At 28.6% G+C, this 23006-nt stretch overlaps 1 protein-coding gene across 5 annotated transcripts in view; it reads left to right on the top strand.

The window, feature by feature from the left end:
* Nucleotides 1-23006, top strand: part of LOC113550868 — a 103780-nt gene that overhangs the window by 46492 nt on the left and 34282 nt on the right. For 4 of the 5 annotated variants that reach the window (XM_026952800.1, XM_026952797.1, XM_026952799.1 and 1 more), the window contains exons 21-24: nucleotides 831-1000; nucleotides 1278-1566; nucleotides 2483-2710; nucleotides 3098-3230. In XM_026952800.1, the coding sequence (XP_026808601.1) occupies nucleotides 831-1000; nucleotides 1278-1566; nucleotides 2483-2710; nucleotides 3098-3230 (820 nt within the window). The remainder of the gene's footprint in view (nucleotides 1-830; nucleotides 1001-1277; nucleotides 1567-2482; nucleotides 2711-3097; nucleotides 3231-23006) is intronic. The other variant, XM_026952798.1, reaches the window with a different exon arrangement.

Here is a 23006-nt window from a genome sequence, read left to right as displayed (position 1 = left end):
ATATTTAGAACGCAGCAACAAATAAAAATACAATATACTAGAGATGATTTACATGCAAGGACGACCATTTGGTTAATATTTATATTGTAATAGTATAGTTGCATTATAGGTGCTATGAACTGAATTCTACCCAGCCGTATTATATAATATGTGTACGTCAAATACTTTGGACACAACAATGAAATTTAATCACAGTTATTTGAACATACAAACTGTTTGTAATTAACGAATATTATTCGGTCAAATAATACGAACCGAGATTTCGCCTCGGCAGCTGGTCTTTTGTTCCCGTGAAACAAATTCGGGGTAATCGCTCTCTATGGACTTTTAGACATTTCATTAAATTTTTAAAATTATTTGATTATGTGACAACCTCTTGTAATCTCCATTTGTTCTATTGTTGTGTTAAATTTAATTTTCATTCATGCGATTGATATATTTTACTATAATATTATATACATACTTACTGTGATCAAACTGTTATTTAATTATATATATCGTATTTAATACACTTGCAGGATCAGCAATGATTAGCTCAGTAGGTGAAAATAACTTTGGCGAAAAATATGAGAGGATATGTTTCAATTTATAAAGGTATAGAGTGCGCATCTCAAGTTTATAGAGTTGTTAGTTTCATCTATGTAGACATATAGTTCAACCAATAAATGACGAACATAAATAGATATAAATTTTATAAAGAACGATAATATAATAATTTTTATGTGATTATGACGTGAGCTAGACAATTTTTTAATTCAATTCTATGTAACGTATTTATGTTTAGACAAAATATATTTTAGTATATTGTATTACATTATCTATTGTCACAGGTGTTTGATGAAGAACAACAATTTTAAAGAATCAGCGCCGGTGTTCACCAAACATCTGATTGACCGCAGAGTGGAAATAAACTCTACGGTACGATTATCATGTCAAGTAAACGGGTTGCCCGTGCCGTTGGTCTTGTGGTACAAGGACGGTCAGCCATTAGACTTTTCGGGTACGTACATTTTTCTCTTGTATTTCAATTTTTATTGATTTTCAAAACTATCGAAAATCAACAGAAAATTTTAATGTGACAAAATCGTCTTGAAGTTTTTGTGTGATAAGATCAGTTAATAAGATCATTGATAATACTCCACCCAAAAATATTATAATTATCATTAAATTAAAAATTCTTTTACGGCAAATAATGCGTTCTTCACAATTCAGATAGTTTTAAAGCTACTAAATAATTATATATATAAATATGATGACGCTTTTGCGTCTTTTTTTAGTAGGTGGAACGGAGGGTGACAGGAAACCACCAGTCAGGGACGATTCGGACGACTTTTACACCCTGGAACTGACCGGAGTCAAGTACGACGACAGCGGTGCTTACGCGGCGGTTGCGTCCAACGCGATCGGAAAGGCATCCACGCGTTGCGTGCTGGAAGTGTTCAACAAGAACCGCACCGATCCAGCAGTACCTACGTTCATTTTCGGTCTGCCCACAACCAGTGAAGCTGTGGACTCGATCGTTTTGAGCGCACAAATCGATGCGTTCCGTCCCGTCAAAGTAGAATGGTGAGTATCCCCATTCCTATGCATAATTTTTATGTGCCAGCATTTAAGTCTAATATGGGCTAGATTAGATAAGATTTAGCATTTAGGTTTTTAATATTTGCAGTCAAGGTAGTCATCGGTTGATGGATGATCTATTAGTTAATTGAGTCATTCACCTAATTGACTCAAACACACCTGGCACCAATTAGCAAGTAATAACACGAGGGAAAAATGTGTATACTAAATTCACTACATCGGTTAATATAGGGTATATTAAAATACATAGTTGGATAAATATCTTAATGTTTGTATTGATTCACATCTGTTTTAACACATTGTTTATTAGTATGTACAATTTAGTGAGTACAATGATTTGTAAATAATAATGAATATTTATATAAGTATACGCCTAGCTTAATTTACTTTAATTTTTTTTTAATTTAATTTCAATATTAATTAATTTTATCTATTTGTTTATTATTAAATGTTTGTATATTATTATATTTCTATTATTTATTAATTTAGACGTATTAAAATACATATTTTATTCTCGCTCCCTTCGTCTTAATGACTAATTTAATGACTTTGGTTAATATTTAATAAATAGACTGAAATTTCAAAAACACTGTGCCCATAGTAAGTCCAATTTCGATAATTACTACTGCAATATACATATTAGCGAAGTAATAATAACATGCAATTACTCATGATAGAATTAATTTGATTTTTAACTTAAACCTGATAGACCGTATTGTATTTAAACGATTTTTAACATCACAAAAAATATGACATGCATACGAAAAATCTGTATATAAACATTAAACAATTACAATTACATTAGTTATTGTATATTACGAGTATTATCAAAACAACTAAATTATTTTACGTGTTTTGATATAAATAATTAAATAAAATTTGTTTTAATTTTTATTTACAGGTTCAGAGACGGTATTCAATTAAGAAACGGACGGAGGGTAGACATTATTACTGATCACGACGGAAATCTAGAACTTAGGATAGCGTGTGTAACAACTCGGGATTCGGGTACTTATATGTTAAGAGTATCTAATGACACAGGTACGGTAGAAAGTCGGTGCGATGTCAATGTAGTGGAACGTGAACATAACGACGTGGGAATGGAACAGATCTCTTTGATAAATCATTTGTGAGTAAAACATATTAATATTTATATATCCAGGGGGTAGGCACTTTATGTGATACATCATGAATCATTTACTGGTCTGTACAGTGTGTACACATATCAGTTCAAATTTTAAATCACTGGTCATTTCATTTTTATTTGATGAAATACATAGATAAGTAAATTTATCAAAACCTATTTCAAGATATCCAACTTCTTATATAAAAAATACATGATAATTTAATTTTTGAAAAAATGATGTCGTTTATTAAAAAAATAATTTTGTATGTTTATATATTTTTTCAATATATCTAACTCAAATGTTAATTATATTGTGAACACTGCTGTCATTATTTTTAAAATACTACACAGGATACCATAATATCAATCTAATAATTACGTCTCGAATAGATACTCAAAAAAACCAAAATTCGTCGTAAAACCAAAATTTCAAGAAGTCGAAGAAGGCCAAGAAGTAATTATCGATTCAGAGATCGTGGGTGATCCTTTACCGAAAATTACGTGGCTCAGGGATGGTTTAAAGGTAAGACTCATTATTACAATTTACATTATTTGTTATACACTGGATATTATGATACTTTTATGAATATAATAGGAAATAATACCATAGGTTTTTTATGATTCATAATATTTTTGATAAAATGGTGTACATTTTAATACAAATTACCAATGCATTAGCATAAGTCACATCAACATATTTAATTATATAGAGAAACTTTCTCAATGTATATAATAATATAATATATTATAAATTATAATATTAAGACAGGTATTTTGTATTATACCTATTATCATATAATTATTTACTGCATTTTAAGAGTAGAATGTGCGTACTTGCTATAATAATACGACTGGTAACATCACTGAACTAATGTTTACATTTATTTATACATATACGACTCATGTTATACATATTAAAATGTCTGTTGTTTATATATTAATATATTGTACGGCAGTGGTCTTCAACTAATAAGTTCAGAAATGGGTCGCAATGTAATACTTTAAAGTATAATTATTAATTAATAATAATTTTAAAAAAAAATTGAAATTTATTTAATTCAATTTCACATTGTTTAAATAAATTGAAGAATATTCCATCTTTACATACAAACAGTAAAAAGCTTTATTTTCAACGCATTTTGTAAGTTTCTGACTGATTTATTTTCTGACCGCTTGGACATGCCAGCCAAAAAATCAAAGATTAATATAATAACGTCATAATTTAACGTTATAGTACCTAAGTTGGTCTTAGCAACCAATAAATAATATCATTAAGTTATCATAGTAACACAAATAAAATTAAAAAAAAAATAACAAATTCATAATTTAGATACAATTTTTTCCCTTGATCGGATTTTTCATAAGTTTAGCCTTATATACCGATCGATGATTAAAATTATTACTTTAGCATAGAAGCCTCGTTTATACATATGTTTTATAATTATAGTTTTAAAAACATGTTTCAATGTTGATGCGAGGAGCAGCAAATATGTTGTGTGAATCGTAGTATTTTATATGTAGGGCTACATTAAATAAGTCCTGTGTAATTTTATAATATTTTTTTTAGCATTATGAGTCACAAAATATAAATAATAACTAAAATAATTCGCGAATTGTATAGATCACAATGTATTTTATTAAAGTCATATAAGTGCCATACAGTTAAAATAAGTATAATAAAAAGAGTTTATAGAAACTACCTACAAGGAAGTCACTAAAATTGTAATGTTGTAAAATGAGTCTTATTTATAATGCATGGAATCATCGTCATTCGTCATATATTACAATATTTACTCATTCGTAGTTCAAGAAATCCATGGACCATAGTCATGTCTTCGAAAACATAAAATAAAAGAGTCTCGTCGCCTCGCCGTTACACTCGTTTTCGAGTGATGCCGCCTACAACACAGAACCAAATGCCAGGTCCGTGAACGAAATGTCCTTTTCTGGCAAAATTTAGTATATTAATGTATTAACCGAGTCAACAGCGCGCGTAGCTATAAGCTATATAATACACACACACGCATATATATTATATAGGTAAATGCATATATATATATCGGTAGGTACTTACCGATAACTAGGTATATATTATAATAATAATATGCTGCATTATGATATTTTATATGCGAATTTATACGGACCGTTAGACAAACTCATGTTTTCCCGCGGCATCGAAGACCGCGTGCGAGCAAGCATTGTTGTTTGCCGCTGTCACCGCAGCCGCCGCCGCTACTGTAGTAGCGTATTATATTATATAGTATACCGTGTGAGCCGCGATATTATAATACTAGCCAATAATAATAATAAGACTTACATATTCCCCGATACCTGTATCATTAGATTATAAATTAGGAATAAATACGTTTCGTTCGATGGCGGCTCTCCGCAGGGAACGCACGAAATCGCATGAAAATAACGACTTGCGCTGAAAGCTACGTCTCTCGTCGTCGTCGTCATCGTCATCGACCGACCGCACAATTATCCGGGTAATATATTGTTAATTGGGCCCATATTTGGAACCGTGGCCATATATTATTATTATGATAATTATTATTATTGCGAAACCAGATTTCTGACCGTTCGAAAACCGCCTCTGCCGCGGTATCCGGCCGTCGTACCGCGCATTATAATGCGAGGTGCCCATATCGGCCATATCTATATAATAATAATATAACATTATCCATAATACCTAATACATATAGACGACATTATACGACAACATTATAATAATATTACCATCGGAGCAATTTTTTTTTTATAGTGATATCAAATAGGATATGCCGCGGCTGTCGAGCACAAAGTCTGTCGAAACGAAATGATTTTGCGGTACGTACGGTATAGTAAATGTCAAAAAAGCCGTCAGCCGCTGGTGCATGACGTGCTGCATTTGAGACTTGAGCAAGCTTGCACGTGACATGACTTGTGCGTATAAACGTGTTGTTATTATTGTATTATTATACCTATCGAGGCGATATCGTGCGCGGAAATATAAACAGAATTTAGATTGAATTCCGACTTCGATAATAACGGACGATAACATTGTTGTGCAACAAGACGTATAAATATTATAATGTGCAAACACTGCAGTTAACAGCTATTATAATGCAGTATATTGTATAGTACCTAACTATGTGAATTAATTGGAAAGTAACCAAAGTCCATGATGGAGTACGAATATTTAATGCCGTTTTTTAAATTCAATTTATGACTATAAGAGCATCTCTTTTATAGTATTTACGAAAAAAAAAATTAAAATTAAATTAGGTAAAGCAGGATTAGTGACTTATTAATCAACACACTTTTTATGTGTCTATTACAATGATATCGAATCACAGAATATTCATAATGTTTATAGGTTTACTTATGGTTAATTTGTAATTTACTATTCTTTTTTAGTCTCGTAGAAACCCTTTCAGCATTTCATTGATATTGACTTTAAGCACAATTAGATTTCAACTTTTGTGAGGAGCTAGAATTATTTGTGGGGCATATTAATTGTTATAGGTATAAGATTACACAGGTGTGTACCCTAGGGGGGAGGGGTTCAGGTCTGAACCTATCCCATTGATTGACGGAAACTAAAATTCATAAGGTGTAAATCACTAATTGTATAATACTTTTTACATATTTAATAGTATTATACAGTATACACGTACAATAAAAATTGATCGAATTGACCGCCTTGTGGTAGAAACTTATAGGTATTAATGAAATTATGTACGTGATATCCTTGAAGCGAATGGAGACGATGGAAATTATGCGCATGTCCATTTGTTTAGAGAACAAAACAAATTCAACAAATGTAGATATAGTAATATCTATATGTAGTAACTAATAATCTTATTATTTTGCATATACACAGGGTTATTATTAAATATACTTAGGTATATGCTAGGTGGTTTAAGATTTTTATACCTTTAGACGTGACGATACAGCTTTTTTCCTTTACCAAAAATATATATACATTTTTAAGCTGAATATATTTTTTTAAATGTTGATGTGCACGAATCAAAATTATAAAACGTAGTTTCTTAGTTGTTGAATATTTTATACTAAGAATAATTCTCTTTAATAATAGTTTAATTTTTTGTATAAAATATAAATAAGATTTAATATTTGCATGGTTACACAAAAATTTAATGAATATGCTAATGGATTTAAACATAATTTAATGAGACATTAAATGAATTACTTTGTTATGTTATCCAGCTATAGTCTAGTGTTACTAAATGTTAATAGATGAAATTTAATTACCATAATTTTTCAAATCATTATGACCTTCGTAACTTCTAAACCTATATTATATAATATCAATATAAATTGCAAGCCTGTTAGGGTGTTATATGGAATATTATTCTTATAAAACACAGTTTAATATCTGAGAAACTAGTTGTTTAAATTAAACTTATTAAAAAAAAAAAATTGCTTAAGAATTTATTGTAAGAACCTTACAAAGATGTGGTGCAAAAAATTTGTTTTTATGAAGGTATGCGGGAATAGATACTAATTTAAAAAATCATAAATTGAATAAATGCATAATTAAAGAAAAATGAGGATGATAAAATGCTTTGTGAATCACTCCATATGTTTATAGTATAGGCAATATATATTTTTGTTATTGTATACACGTGCACTAAAAAATCATAAATCAGGCGCCATACGGTCGCTAACCGGATGTAACACATACCTATATAAGTATACACACACGAATGTCAAAAAAAAAAAAAAAATTAAACGTCCCGCGATTAAATTTTAAAAACCAAAACAATACAAGACGTAATGACGATAAAACAATATAAACATTATATTGCGCGTGTAGTGTGTAGTGCAGCAAATCGATTATTTTTTATTGTTTAAATATATATACTATATATTATTATATACACGAGAGTGCACGCGCGCACGTCGTAATAATATAACAATAAATTAATTGTCGCATCGTGTCCGTTTCGAAAATCGGCAAACGTGATGAAATTCGTGAACGGTTTAGGTACTACAATCCGAGATGCCATCGACCATAATGATAATGATTACTATTATTATTGTTATTATTTTATTTTTTTATTACGATACATTGCGATTGTTGTATAATAACATGCGCGTCCATTGTTCTACAGCAGCGACGCTCAATATTAGCAACCGAAAAATGCACGAAGCGATCGCGAGCTTATACCTTTTCGATTTGCATGTAGGTACTATCTTATATTATAGAGTTGTACGTACACGAGAGAGAATAATAATAAAAAAATAAAAACAATAGTATTAACACACACATACCTACAATCGCTATCATCGGCATCCGCAATCGACGAGGCGTTTATATGATGTAGGTATATGGGTATTTTATACGTGTTGTCCGCATTCGTAATATTATGCAATTCTTATCATAATCGAATTATATTTCTGAAATTTTTATATTATTTTCGTTCGTCGCTTATACGTACTTATATGTACCTAGCAATCCAGCAATCCAGCATAATAATATAATAATAATTAGGTACCTATACCTATTTATAACATTATACATAATTACGAGTATATCACAAGTTGTTATTGTTATTGTATTATGATTTTACACAAAAATAACTTTACTTACGCCAATCTGTGTACGTCATATTAAAATTAGGTAGAATATTATGTGTGCATAGATGCTGCATTTCTGGATGATATCTGTTCACCGAAATTATTCGTGTTATGAGTAATGACATTTAAGTTGCGATACATATAATAAGCAACTAGGGCGTTACTACGCAAGTAACAATATTACAATAATAGACGTATGATATGAAACATTGAAATCACTTAGTTTTCTATCGCTGTTCGCTAAACAAGTTAATTTTAAACGACGGAAAATAGATCATTTTAATGAATACTAAATATATCAACTGTGTATACAATATACATGGATTTAAAATATTTTGGCATAATTTTTTTATAAACTCAATGCATGTTATTTTATTTAATGTAAATTCGTCGATTATTTGCGCAATGAGCTCCTGTTTTTTTTTTCATAAAATTCGTTTACTTGTACCAGAGACTTAGAAAAGCTCAAATTAGTATACCGGTATTACTGTTGGAATTTACCTGTTCGTTAAACCTTTTTTGACGGGAGCCGTTTTAGAATAAGCAAAAAATGAACGGGAGCCGTTTGGGATGTGCCGCTATGCTTCTAGAAAATAATAAATACCTATCAATATTTTGAAAAATCTATGTTGTTGTATTATCTTAAGTCATTGCAAAATAATACATGTTAAACGTTCAATTCGTTTTATAACTAAAATATATTAACTATTCGACCAACATTTTCAGAAAAATACTTTAAAAAATGAAATTAAAAATAATTAAAAAATATGTATAATAATATGTAGGTACAATGGACATAGTACATAGTACATCTATGTAATTCATTTATGCAGTTGTTTGTTCTCGTGACGTATGTTATAACGTGGTACGCTATTATAGTGTTATATTATAAAATATATAATATGTAATATGTACTGTAAACACGTATTTTTCGTACTATTATGGTTAAAATAATTCTTGGCGTTTGAGTATTATACGACAAATTCTGGCCGAAGATTGCTCAAATAATATTATATATCACATTGTTTTGAGCATATATTATACATACGCAGGCAATATCTCATGACGTTTCTTTTACAGCGTTCGCTGCCATGTATGGGTTTGAAAGATAACTACTAACTAGTGATCTAATTTTATCACATTCTCTATTGTACTTGCAAATTATTACATAAAATCCGTTCGCCGCATCACAACGAACATTATTATATATTATTTTATGCTATTATGATCTGTACTGTACGTATAATATTACGTCTTAACGTCTGTAGTATGTAACTATTAAATATGTATATGCACACTGCGTGGCGTTCTGAGTAGATGGGAAATAAAATATGATATTACATCAAAGGTTTTGATATTATCAATATTATCACAGAACAATATATTGTTATAATTATTTTATTTATTTATTTTAACAATAAACCAATGTCAAATAACAATACTAAAGTCGCACTTGTTCATTTTACTAAGATTTATTAAAATATAAAATAAATTATAAAAATGATATTGTTCTGTGATATTATTAACATTGTGGTATTATTCGTTTGAATCGCCGACGCGGGACAAACTGAGCCCTCGGGTGTAGCCGTCGCGTTATAAAACGATTTATGGCTTATATTATTATTATTATTATTATTATCGGTTTTTTTTTTTACGAGATTTTAATCACTCAATCTCATTAAGCATCGGGCGGAGGTCCATTAAACGGTGGCAACACGAAATGATCCCGCTGGGCAAACTGAGCACGTGCAATAATTTATAATATCCTTTATAAGACCATTAATACGCGTGCTTTATACATTGTTTCTCCACTCTTCCCGTCTTCATAACCTACCAACTGCACACCTTTCATTTTATTCGTCGCTTGATTTTCTAACGCGTTCGAATGATAATATATACAATATACAGGTGTTAGATCGTTGTGGAGTTATCGCTTCGGCCGTGTAGCATTATCCCGTTATAATTATCATTATCATCACCGTCGTCATTGCTACCTATATTATTACAGTGTACTACATATAGGTACGGTGCAACTGCGATAATTTTTTTTTTATTATTATTATTGCTATATATACACGCCGCCACCGCAGTAAAGGGCAAAAATCGTTTCAACTTTTATGCGGTTTGCGATACAGGGTACTTGTAACACTACACATTTAATTTTGTTTGCAATTTTTTGTCAAACCATTTTTCTTAACATTTTACTAACATTTTTTTTAAATGGTTAACTATGTTTTTGTTTTTTCTAAATTTTGTATTCAGCTAAATGGGAAGAACAAAACTCACGAAATTTTCGACGAGTACCCACATTCAAATACCAAACAACATATTAATATTGTTTTATTTCACACGATTACACTTCATTATTTCAGACTAGCACGCATTGCAGTTTATGATATCGATTCCGATTAAAATCTTTTATTAAAAAAAAATAGTAAAAAATTAGATTATTTTGTTTTTATAATGGTATTATAGTACTAAAACACAGAAAAATCAATGTGGTTAACGAGCTTATTTTCCTTTAAAAGAACCACCCTGTATATATTGAACTATTGAAGACCACGACATGGACGACTTTACGACGTGTCACCGTACGATTTAATTTATTTCATGAAGCGTATATAAATATAATTTTTTTCCAGTCACACGCGTTTCACACGACTAAATAGCGTTCGCATAAAATATACTCGTATACATTAATCCTCTCACACTACCGCCGCCAGAGCAACTTTTATTATTACACTGCTTGCGAGCCAATCGGACGGCGTGTGATATTATTATTGTAAGTAAACGAAGCGGTTTAATGGTAAGCAGCAGGTAGATAAGAGAGTACTGGTAACGCATGTCTATTCGCGAACTGTTCGTATTGCCATCGATTATAATATTACTGATTTAAATGTAATTATACCACATTACATAACATATGTCATTCACGTCTGAATGGGGTGGAGGGATAAAAATTAATTTGACTAATGCGTTTTTCGAGTAATATAACTAAAAATATACTGTATAAATACTTTAATAGGCAAGAGAGTAGTCTGAGTTTAAAATGTTTTCGCGTTATCGCGGCCCGACCGTAAATATATAATAATGTCATTTCGTTAAGGATCTTGAATAATATAGTTTCATGTTTGCCGTTTGCGTTTCCTTAAAGTTTTTTACGTGGACAAATACTGAAATACTTATTAGCAAGACACTGTGCAGTGTATAACTAATGTCGTAATTGTGTAAAATGCGTTTATTCTACAATGACGTTTAAGTTGATCGTGCTTATTTGTCGTAGTTTTTTAAATTAAAACAGAATATTTTAACTATACTAAAGCATTATTTTAAATATTTTCACACTCGAAACGTTTTAATATATCTCATTATAATAGATAGAATAAAGTTTTTCTAACATCTAATATAAGCAGAAACGAATAAATATGTAGTTTTGATTATGTAGAAAAAAAATGTAATAATGCAAACTAAACTTTTCACCAATTTGTTTTAGTAATATTATAACAATTTGTTATACAAGCGTTGAATAAATTTCTCTAGTGTTAAATGTAAAAATTAGTTTCGTGTGGTATATTTTATCGTGTTTATTATGTAAGCGCACTTTAGATTTCATCAATAGATAATAGTGAATAAATTTATCTAAAAAAATACATTAAACATACGGTGTTAAGTTACCTCTAGTCTTTAGTAGTTTCTACTATACCTGCATGTATGCAATTTTTAAACATGCACTTTCGTAAACTTGCCAAGTGGTCCTAAAATGAATAAATCTTTGAGGTGGGTCAAGACGAACAACTATATGTATATCTTACTGTAAGTAATAAAAGTAATATTCGAAACGATATACCGACGTACCTGTACTCTTCAGATAATATTTTATACGCAAAATCATAATAATTATGATATAATATAAGTATTGCATAAAATTAATAAATCATTTCATAAATTATAATAATTTCTAGTAAATTATATAAATAAAATAATTTTCACCAATAATAATATGTTGCGGTTTCGGGAAATTGTCATTCTGCGTCATAGGTACTTAATCAGAAAGAAATTATTTTTAATATTTAAATTAAATTCTTATTTTATATTATATCATGAATGACGTAGTATTTACTCATTCTTATATTCATTTGTATATCTGCAAAATGTCATTGTTACATAAAATCTATTTATTTATGTATTTGTATGAAAAATATGTATTTTTATGATTATTTTTAAATTTAATAATTCTTTGGATAATTTAATTGAGTGTAATTAATTCAAACTTACATTTTTTTTTAACTGTAGAGTATAATTCAAAAATTTTGGATTAGCTATAGATAATGACTAATGAGTGCAGTTTGACAAAACATCATAATAGTAGTATACCTATATATTAATACAGTCGACTTTGGTAAATCGAAGGTCAAAGAGGAAAAAAAAATTCGACTTACTAAAAATTTCGAGTTATCAAAAACTTTTAAAAAGTATATTTTTTTAAAAATTATTTTACATTAAAGAAATAAAAAAAATGTTTTCTTACATTCCTACTTACATATTATCATTTTTAAAGAATTGGTGTTAAGTTAATTGTTTTTGTTTATTTAAAACATTTTTCTCGATTCTATTTTCTAAAATATCTAGTGGTTTAAATAAATCTTCCATACCTTCATTGCCTTCTATATATTTACGTAATGTTTCTAATGCAAGTGTCGCTTCTTTATTTGTAATGGTGGATTGTATTTGTTGGTCTTATATATATTGTATGGAGTTATCAAAGTTTAAATTTCAAATATGTAGTTGACTGTAATGGTTGGGTTTTACGAAAAATAATCGTCTTGATAAATTATTTTTGGTACTAAATTTGGATAAGAAAATTCGAGATATCGAAAACTTGTCAAATTAATTTTTGAGTTGACAAGATTATTTAAACATTAAGTGTTATTGTTATTTGAAAGGGAATTTTAATTATTCAAGATACCTATCGAAAATTTCTAGTTACCAAGGTTCGAGTTACCGAGAGTCGACTCTATATAATAATATAGTATAGTATATTTACAAATTGTGGTACCTACTGCAGAATTCATGAATACCAGTGTGAGGTATATCATAAACAATTAGTGCATTTAATTTCAAACTAAATGTAGATTGCTCAAAAAATGTTATTTGTTCGTGGTTTAAATTATTGATAATATTGATTATTTAAGGTTTATACCAGTGGTTTTCAATCTGTGCATCAGAGTTCCCAGAGGCGTCGTCGGTTATAATCAAGAGAACCGTATCCCAGGCACGTATACAAAAAAAATTTTGGTGGAGGGCTTATAAAATATAGCAATAGAAATTGTGCCGTAACATAATAAAACAATTTTTTCCTCGTAACTCGAAATTATTTCGAGGGAGGGGGGGTTAAACTGAACTACCCTTGTATACGTGCCTGCCGTATCCACAGCAGAAACTAAAAAACTGTTAAACTTTTTTTTTATTATTATCAATATTCGTATCAGTATACGTATTTTATTTAAAAATCAAAAGGAGTTGTAGACCCAAAAAGGTTGAAAACCACTGGTTTATACGATATTATAAAATGATACGATAACCGTAATAGGTGAAAAAATGAATAAAAAAAAACTATGTGAATATTAATGCGCTTATAATTTTAATATATGTTTCTTGAATCAGCTGGAAATAATGCATATAGTTCTTAGTTAAGTTTTAGTTTTATTAATTATAAAAGTGTATAACCTTGAACCGAATTAAAATCATTTTAGTTAATGGTATGCCACTAGTTTATTAGCAATAATTATTAAAGGCAAACATTTATAATATGACAATAGTTCACAGCACTGTATATAAAAATATATGCATCATATAATAGGACCATGAATGCTGTAAATTTATATATATTCACGATCTATATAGATATTATATAATACATTAAATATACTATGTATATAGTATATACACTCAAAACTTTTAGATCAATGAATGATCACTTGCAAAAACATTGCAGCTGCCAAACTGTATATACATTATAATAATAATCGTTGTAATTGGACGAAGCCATATTTTCTTGTTTTAGACCATGATGTATATATTATATATGTTCGCATATTCAAATTTTGAATATACATTACATAAATTATATATATATGCGATGTAAACAAACGGTACAACTGCAGTTGCAGTGACATATTATTATACATTAGGATACAAATTGACCAGCAGGTAACTTCGAGTTTAGTACAGAGATACAGTTATTACATGGTATATTATATATGTATTGTATATTGTTATTGTAGCGAATAGTTTGTGCATGTGTAAAAGATAAATCGTTTGTCCGTTCGCACTACAATAATATATTTTTATTTATTCCAAGTACGGACTATAAATCGTTTATACCACGCGTATAATGCGAGTGTGTGCGTGTGTGATTTGTTACATTAAGCATACATTCGGATTCAGAAAAAGATTTGCATAAGATACGTACATTGTGTACAATAGTATGAGACACGAATACCTATCACTGTGAATGGCACTGAGTTCACAGAGTGGTGGTCGAAAGGAATAACCCTTGTAACTGCTTACAAGTTACAATCGATATATTTTATTAAATTGTTGTCGTTCGTGTATTTTATACCATCTGACATAGACAGTAGAGTGTAGACATAAAAGAGTACATAATATTAATTTCTAATAATATCATTTTTAAACCAAATAATTGCAGGTACGAGAGATTTAAAGAACACCTCTCTTTCTCGCAGTAATCTACTTTTCGGATCATCCTATTTTCTTCTAAATCGCATAATATACAATATAAGTTCAAACGGTAATTAATACGATGTATATAGTAGATCGCTAAAAAATGTGATTATATTAAAAACAATTTGGTTTAAAATAAATAAGTTAAACGATAATCTGTCATGTTTAACGACAAACTGAAAAATGTAACTCTGCTGTGGTGTGCAGTATTATAACTTAAAATTATTACTATTAAAACGTTGCGCGTCGCATGAAGATCATCGAATCATTACTTGTCAGTATGATAAAAAAAAAACAATTGCAAAGTATATTGTGTGAAGTAATATCGCAGAGAAAAAAATATTGCGTACCATATACACGAGCTTTTAATTATAATGAAAAACATACAGCCGCACAACAGACAATGGACTTTCGTTGATAAGAAAAATACACAATGTCATTTGGGACGACAATGCCGCGTTATAAACCTTGTCGAAATGAAATAATTATCTTATTATGAACGAAATAATGTCTCCACCATCATAATATAGTATTTTTATCACGTTCAAATTATCCTCGATATAACGATACGTCCTGCATGTGGTTAATGGGTGAAATTGAACTATAGAATAGATTAAATCAGAATGGAAACTGTGGCCGCCTAAATTTTAATTCGTTATTTTGAAAGTGCTTATCACTGAATCTATTCTGTGATAATATGTTTTATTTTGTACACAAATTAAAAAATTTAACGGTTTCAGCCTTTAAAATCAACTCCCTCTCAAACTAACCATTCTTATTATTTATTGGTTAGCATAATTCGACGACGAAAGACGTATTTTGTTAACTTTTGGTTTTTATGGTTCTTTTCACGTATTATTATTATTTTTTTTTTTGAAACACTTGTGTCTTGCATTATTAATGACATTTAATATAATTAATTATTACTACTTTTTATTTAAAACATTTATTACCATATTATATAATACATCATATTATTCATATTATAGTATTATACTATTATCACTTAAGATTAAAAATTCCATGCACCTGGGTGACAATACTACCAATACTGATCTATTGAAAATATTGTATTGAAAAAATTTCTTATTAAATTTTAGGTTAACACCACAGAACTGATAAGCCCTTTCAATATGGTTGACCATATTTTTGAGCGGCCGTAAGAACTGTGTATTTCCTTATCAGTTTCCATTCTGATTCAATCTGTTCTATTTGAAAGTCTTTTTCTAATATACCTAAGTAATAATGTATTATTACTATTATAATATTATATAATATAGGTAGGCAATATAACGGGTTGTAATTCAGGGTTACGTATATTTAGGATTTTTCAAAAACTGTGGATAAGCGAAAAGCTTGGATCGTGGTTAGAACTCCTAAAATAGAAACATGTGGAAGTCTAATTCTCACATCATCTATCGTTCATTAAATACGGTTAAAGTAAAAACGGTTGAAGGGGGGGGGGGGTTGAAATTTAAACTTTTTTTCACCTCTCTAATTATGTCATTGGATATTAATTAAATAATTAATATAATAAACAGAATTTTATCACACTAAAATATTTTTTTTAAATAACTAAAAAAACCCACGGTAGTGAAATAAAAATCATTCAGGCTGTATGCCAAGCTCATGAATCGTATAATATTATATTTTTCGTTTGTGTACATATTCGGATAACGTGTGGGGCCACGCATTTGGGGTAGTCCGAAGACGTCTTGATACATATATTATAATACATATTATACCAAAGTTATACTGAATAAGTAGCGTTTTTAATTTATGCAATTATCTCTCTCTATATGTATTATCCACATGGATTCGAATTAACATATATATATAATGATACTCATCGTCAAGCCACGATATCATCATATAATATATTCATTTTATTTTTATGTGTGGCTCATTATTGATGTAAAACAAACAAAGAAACACGCATTAACTCAAGCGTATCGACGGAAAAATACGACGTACATCCGCGCTAAGAATGGCCGACGCCCGCGATCGTCTTTCTTAGAGGCCAAATACTAAATTTTATAGGTTAGTACAATATACATGTAGGTCGTCCATTTTTACGAACTGCACATATGATATACTTACGTGAGTAAAGGGCTGTAGACTGTAGTGGTATGACATATTATTATCCGTGAATTACAATATATATCCATTATCGTAATATTTACTCAATTATATCGCATTCATCTTTATTTTAATTTTAAATTCATAAACATTTTTTTTCAAAAATATCATCAACTCGCATATCAAAAGATATCCATGGGTAAAAACAAAAGTATGGTTTATAATTCATATCGCCACAGAACAACGGTAGCCTTTTAAATGACAACAAAATGTAGTTGTTTTTAAATTAAATTAAATTACATTTACTAACGCCATGTACAATAAAAACGTGAAAACAGAGTGAACGAATACTTCAAAAACCACTATATTATGTTTTGCTTATTATACAGTCTTCGTATCATGCTATTATACGCGTAACCCATAAATTGCATGTTATAACTTATAAGTAGCCATTGCGATGTTGTTTTGTGTCTACCTATGTTTTTTATTTCATATTTTGTAATAATCGTTCAGCCGTTCAGTGGACTTTCTGAACAATACATTCTGATATAACATAAAATATAATATTATATACTAATGTCACGGCTGATATATGAATATGGGCGAGTTTTGGCGAGCGTACACGATAATATTATACTAATTGATCATTTTTACCGTTCAATAAGTACACAGTATATAGCTGAAATGGTACCATACATTGACCCGCACCATATTTGGTATTTTGAAGTATGCACACATGTATGCACCTTAATTTGTAAATTATTATTACACCATTATACAATTTGTCAGAAAGGCATTAACATTGACGATAACGAACATTTTTGAATAACGCCATATTAAAAAAAAAAAATGGTTTATGGTGTTAGTTACAGATCGTCTCTCGAGAAGTATCATCGTTGGATCCAGTTGCCATACCAGTGACTATAATAGTTATATTTATTTACGGGAATTTCGTTCAGTTATATGTCTAAGACCTAAAGTATATCAAAAAATAACCCTCGGCTTAGTCCCTTTTATAATATTAAATATTCTCTATTCTTATTAGTTAAGTGTGTGGTCATGATGGTAGTGAATAGTTACTACGAAGCTATCGCCATTTTTCATTATCACATAGACAACATATCATGTTTCTTTTCTCAAGTATTAATTATTGTGTATAACTTTGAATAAAAACTATATTGAGTAACAACAAAAAATAAATTATACATCGTATATTGCAACTATTTATAATATTTTTATTAAATATGAAGTCGTATCATAGACGAACCGGGTTTTTTATCAGTTTTATCTCATTTTTTCGCAAATATTTTTGTGATGAAACCGGTTAGTATTAAATATTTGTCTAGAAAATCTTCAGTTAAGTTTTCCGCATGAAATACCTGATTATATCCTACTCGTTAGTGTAAAATTATTAAGTAGTATATTATTATTACTTTATAGTACACAGAGTGATTTACAAAGCATACTTGCACCTTTTTTCTTCTTCAATATAATACAGTTAGGAATACAAAATATGTTTATAGAATTTTTAAATATTGTATAAATACTATATTATTATCAAATTCGTTAAATTTGTTTGCACTACTTAAGGAGTATTTTGTGTAACATACTTTTGTTTTTAAATGACAACCCATCCTTTTCTATTGCAAATTATTTAGTGGATAATTTTGACGTGTACTTTACGTGATATGTAATATTTTGTATAATAAAGGTCTATGGTAATGTGTTTAGAAGATATTATACAGGGTCATAGTAAATATTTAATCCCGAAAAATACACTTAAAAAAAAGTTTTTTGTCTGAATAATATATTTAAATTGAAAGTAAAACAATAGAAAATACATTTTGGTACCATTATTTCCAAACAATTTATTTTCAACTGTATCATTTTCGAGTAAAATATTTTTTGTGTCTTATTTTTATATCGAATAGTTTTCAAACTTAATACTTTTCTGTTAAAATATTTTTTGGATATAATATTTTTTATAAAAATATTTTCAAATATTTTTTTACTCTCCGAATAAATATATTGTTCATTATCAAACGAAAAAAAGTGGCTAACATGCTTGTTAAAAAAAACCCATAAGAAAAGCCACTAATTCGATATTTTACGGCATAGCATCACATCATTGAATGTATGTTACTACAAACACACACACATATACATATTATGTATTCTCACTATATGTCTTGTACCGTAATCACGGTGTCGTATAAATGCGCATACATATTATGTATAATGCATGATACGCGTTTATCGCCGATGCCTCCGACCGACAATATTTCAGACCGTTTGACATTAAAAACCACGCATTAAATTCATATTATATATAATAAATATATTTTTTTTTTTTGCCACCACTGGTCGCGGTTACTCGCACCATAAGTGAGGTAATTGGTATCCTAAGCGAGCCGTCTACAGCGACCGCTGAGCCCATTTCAAAGTGATATGATATAAAAAAATAGCATAATGTATTGTACTATTATGAATTTATATCCATCGCGTATTTTATTAACCCGTCGCCACACTATGCGGCATCGGTATGCTATAATGTCGTGGTTCACAAACGTCGTTACACTTATGTATATATAATTGTTATAGACGTTTCCATACACGTAAATTTAGTTTGTGAGAACAGTTTATATGGGTACCTACTCCATATACAGTTGTAAATACGTACTACATCACTCCGTACATCGACTCTACGGTCGACCGCGTCACATTTGAGGCGTCTTCTATTTTAAAAAACAATTTTTTTTCCAAATGGTAGAAAGTATTATTTGACATTCAAATTTTTATTTAAGGTTAAAATGTTTGAGATTTGATGTATAAGAATTTTTTAATGAAGAATGTTATCAAGATGAATAATTTATATAAACAACATAACTACACATATATATGTTATAAATTATTTACTACTAAAATATTTATAGATTTTCTAAGCTAGATAAACTTTCAATTAATACATTTAGATGTTGCTTAAATAGGTTTAAGAATATTTAAAAAAAAAAATTGCGTATTTCATACCCGTTGGCTTGAATTAATTAATAATAATAGAAAATAATATATACTTATACTATCAAATTTTTATTATCGATGAAATGTTATGATTAAAAAAAAAAATATAATGCGTTTGTTCATTGAACTTGAACATGAATTGACGTTATTATAATGTTAAAAATTGGTTAAACGTATTATATAAACATTAAACAGACATCATAAATACCTAACCAATCTCAGCATCAATGTTTATAATAAAAATATTATTTTCTTCATGACATCAATTATTATTATTATATAATATAATTTTAACCATTTGCATTAGTTGTCGAGTATTTTATGTAAATATATTATATACGTGCATTTTTTTACAAAATATAGTAAAATAAATCTTAAACTAAATTGAAAAAATTGAAAAAACGGTTTATACGAAATAATATTATGATGCAGCGTAGCGTAGGTACTTAAATTTTTGTTTGCACATTATATTAATATGCAGTGTTATTATTAAATAATGAAATAACCATCCAATTGTTTCGAATATCTGAAAAATTTTTTCTGAATCCGATTGTCTATGTGCATAATTTAAATAATTTAAAAATATTAAATCGTTTTGATTTTTTTATCAATTTAACTGATCGTTGTGGTATAATAAGCTATATTATACTACGAGTGTAACTTATAGGTATACAAATCCACATCGTGATTTTGTGCATTATAAATCACACTTTAATAATTAAAGTACGATATTGTTTATGATTCATATTTTAAATACAAGAATACATTCTGTTATTATCGTGTATTTTGTTATTAATAAGACATTATATTATAAAATAATATATTATATTTTTATCAATGTCATGGTTTAATTTTTTTTATTATGCATAATTATAATATCTATACATTACTGTTTACAACTACTGTGTACATAATAATTAAGACGAACTTTTTAATTTTAATAGGTATGTAGTAAACCATGAATCATGTTAAGCCATAAAATTAATAATTCAATAACAATAATATATTTGTATTTAACATAAATGATTGTATATTGTAAAAAATACCGACATTGAAATACGATGGATTCGGACTATTATACACGTTCGTAAGAACAAAAATGTATTGAATCTGCAATATTTTTTTTTTTATTATTGATTATAATCAACGATTGGTTAAACGATTTTAATATGGAAGTCATCTAATAACGTTGCTGTAGTATTATAATATGGAGAACAAAACTACCAAATATTTTTATTGCCGCTAAAATATTTCAGTTATTAATATTGTTATTTGACGTCGTAAATGGAAAAATATCCAAATATATATCCAAAAAATAAAAATACAAAATACCCATGACGTTGATATGTAATAACATAATATGTTCTATGTGACAAAAACGCAAAGATCGCCATAACAAGAAGCCATATGACAAATTGTAAACGTATGTATATGGAATCTAATTAAAAACGATTATGCAGCATTTAAAATGGGTTTGCTTGTCGAAAGAAAATAAGTTGATGGATACATAAAATATCCATTAAGATTAGTAAAACGAGTATATCATTGGGTGCACTGTCGCAATTATGATAATTAGTGGATGCAAAATCAATAACTTAAAACGAACAAATATAACTATGTCTACATTTTAGCGCGATGTTTGCGTAACAAGTTCAATTTTGACGTAGAACGATTTATATTATAATACCCAAACAAGTAACAACTATAAAATACTGCGTGACGTTTTTCCACTCATAATAATTTTGTATTACAAATATACGTACTACACTGTCTACACTAAAGATCATTTGTAGAAATTGAGGCTTAGACTTCTACTATATAAATTCATCTATTGGACCTCTTTAAAAATGATAGGATGTACAATTTTAAAATTTTAGGTTACGAATGTGGTCCGTGGAACATTTTTATAAGCATAGATAATAGTCATATAAATAATATGAGTATAAAAATAAAATAATAAATATTTAAACTGAAAAAAATGTTTTATTTTTCATGAACTTAAAATACGTTTTAAATCACACCGTTAATGGGGGTTGCAATCGGAGTATTTTAACTTTTGACAACCATATGTAGAAATTATAGTAATAATTAAAAATAAATGCCTTAATTAGATATATTTAAATCGAATATTATATATATTTTTATTAACAAAATTGTTTCCACATTTTCGTAAGTTTAAATATTTATTTAATGAATAAAAACAACTAAGGCATTTTGTAACATTATTATTTTTTTTTTTAAATCTTAATAATATTAATTTGAGTAAAGTAAAAACATTATTATGTCGTATAATATGTGGGTACTTATTTTATCTTAAGTTGGTAGGCTTAGAGCTCTCTAATAATTTTACCTGATTTCCATTTATGCTCAAAATGTCAAAAGTAAGAGAAAAAACCAAAAAATTAATTAATTGAAAAAAAAAATAGACGTGTACTATACTATTATAATTTATATACAAAGATTCAGATTTAAAAAAAGTTGATCTAATATAATATAGTTAAAAAACTGTCTTTTCATCGAAAAATAATTTTACGGTTGTAAGAGTACGTTTTCTTCTCGTGATGAAATTAAATTTATTTGTGGACAACGTTCTGAAATGTGCCCATAAACGAATGTACATATGCGTGTCAAGTGAAATCTGATTTTACGAACAATACAATTTGTTTTTTGCATATCGCGCAATAATATCAGTTCTTAAATTATTACTATATTATACATATAATCACATATAATGTTTCGAGTGAAACACGTCTCTTATAATAGTGGGGTTATTATTATTAAAATTTCGAAATAAAATCACCAAGTAAAAAAATATGTGCCGGGCGTACTTTGTAGAGCACTCCAATCGGCCGCAGTGGCTTAACCAGATGAT

Source organism: Rhopalosiphum maidis, chromosome 2 (genome assembly GCF_003676215.2).
Source record: "Rhopalosiphum maidis isolate BTI-1 chromosome 2, ASM367621v3, whole genome shotgun sequence".
In the NCBI taxonomy this organism is placed as follows: domain Eukaryota; kingdom Metazoa; phylum Arthropoda; class Insecta; order Hemiptera; family Aphididae; genus Rhopalosiphum; species Rhopalosiphum maidis.
This window is presented reverse-complemented; position numbering and strand designations above follow the sequence as displayed.